The 1,533-nt window shown below is 53.9% G+C and overlaps 1 protein-coding gene across 1 annotated transcript in view; it reads right to left on the reverse strand.

Annotated features, from left to right (window-relative positions):
• Positions 1 to 619, reverse strand: part of Tmtc1 (transmembrane and tetratricopeptide repeat containing 1) — a 205,632-nt gene extending 205,013 nt beyond the window's left edge. The window contains exons 1-2 of the mRNA XM_005364621.2: positions 502 to 619; positions 81 to 253 (exon numbers count right to left, since the gene is read on the reverse strand). Of these exons, the coding sequence (XP_005364678.2) occupies positions 81 to 253; positions 502 to 619 (291 nt within the window). The remainder of the gene's footprint in view (positions 1 to 80; positions 254 to 501) is intronic.
• Positions 620 to 1,533: the final 914 nt, after the last annotated feature.

The raw sequence follows: 1,533 nt of genomic DNA on the forward strand, positions 1-1,533 counted from the left end.
CCCGGCTGGGGCCCGGGTGCGCGGCTGCCTGCGTGGCTCGGGCATCGCGCGCCCACTGTCCCCGCCCGGGCGCCCCGTACTCGGCCGCCGCGGTGGCCCAGCTGCAAATAAACAGCGGTCCCCCGCCTCCCCGGGCCATCGCCGCCGCCTCCGCCCACTGCGCATGCCCGCTCGCGCGCCTCCGCCTCCTGGATCCCGGGACCTAAGGTCCCTAACACCTGGCCTCCGCCTGTGGGCGCCGCGTCCCAGGAGACTAGAACGCGCACAGGTGGAGCGGGGGCGCTGCAGGGTTCGCGGGGTGGTGGGGGGAGACACACGCGGGAAATGCCACTCGGGGTCTCTCCGGGTACTCCCGGTTGCTCTCCCAGACCTCTCCCCTGCCCATCCCAGGGTCGGAGGAGCAGGTCTCCGCCGCCTCCTAGCCGCGAGCCGGGATGCTTAGCAGGTGCTCTGTCTGCACCCCAACATCGTCTCTCCCCAGAAGAGCAAGAGATTAGACACCCGCAGGACAGCAAGCGGACATGCTCCAGCGCCCGCGGGGCTTGAAGCCTTCCACCGCGTTGCGCCCTAACCCTGGGAACGCACGCAGCGGTCCCTTCCCAAAAGCCAAGGGATGCATCCCGGACTGTGGACTATCTCCTGGTCAGGTTTCTCAGCTGCTGCTGCTAAGGCTTATAATAAGTCCTGGGTTTGATTTTTTATTTCCATCCTGCTGCCTCTCCCTTTTGTTTTCCCTTTAAACTCTTAAGCAGTGAGAGAGACGCCAAACACATCACTTAGGGCTTTCTTTTGGTTTTGGTTTTGAGACGCTGCCTTACGCCATCCTCCAGGCAGGCCTGGCATTGGCTAGGGAAGCCAGGCTCTCCTTATGGAAATCCTCCTGCCTCAGCCTCCCTGGCACACCTACTTTACCATGTCTTACTGGATCTCTTGGGTGTGACCATTGTCTCCTGGGTACTGCATGCAAGACTGCCGTGACTCTTGATACAAATTAAAACTGTGGACTGCCCGGGCATTGCCTCTGACTCAGAAACTTCCTGTCGTTCCCGAAACTGTTCTACTTTTGAATGCCAATCACAATATGTAAATAAATGAGGTATTCCAAGTAACACTGACTTTTCCTAGCATTGAAAATCCCGTTAATTCTTTCAAGCCACTTGTGAATTGACGTGGCTTTATTTCTAAACTTAACAGATTTCATACACCCAGACCACAAACGTCAAAATAAAGTCACCGTTAAAACAAGCCAACAAACAAACAACAACCAATTAAGAAAAAAAAACTTTTGACAAGAAAGAAAAGAAATTTGAAATGTAACGGAAAATTTGTTCTTTGAGCCTTCCAATGGCTCCTTAATTTTTAACAGCTGGGCACTTAACTCAGAAGTTCCCAGATTAACAGGGACACAGTCCAAGACACGACCCATTTCGCCTCTTTTGGTGTTTTATTTACTGTTGGTTTTTCTTGGTGAATTAAAATTGGTGAGAGAGAAGCAAAGTTAAAATCCTGAGCCCTAGTGACAGCTTCCCCAGA

The sequence above is a fragment of the Microtus ochrogaster genome (assembly GCF_000317375.1).
Source record: "Microtus ochrogaster isolate Prairie Vole_2 chromosome 14 unlocalized genomic scaffold, MicOch1.0 chr14_random_2, whole genome shotgun sequence".
NCBI lineage: Eukaryota > Metazoa > Chordata > Mammalia > Rodentia > Cricetidae > Microtus > Microtus ochrogaster.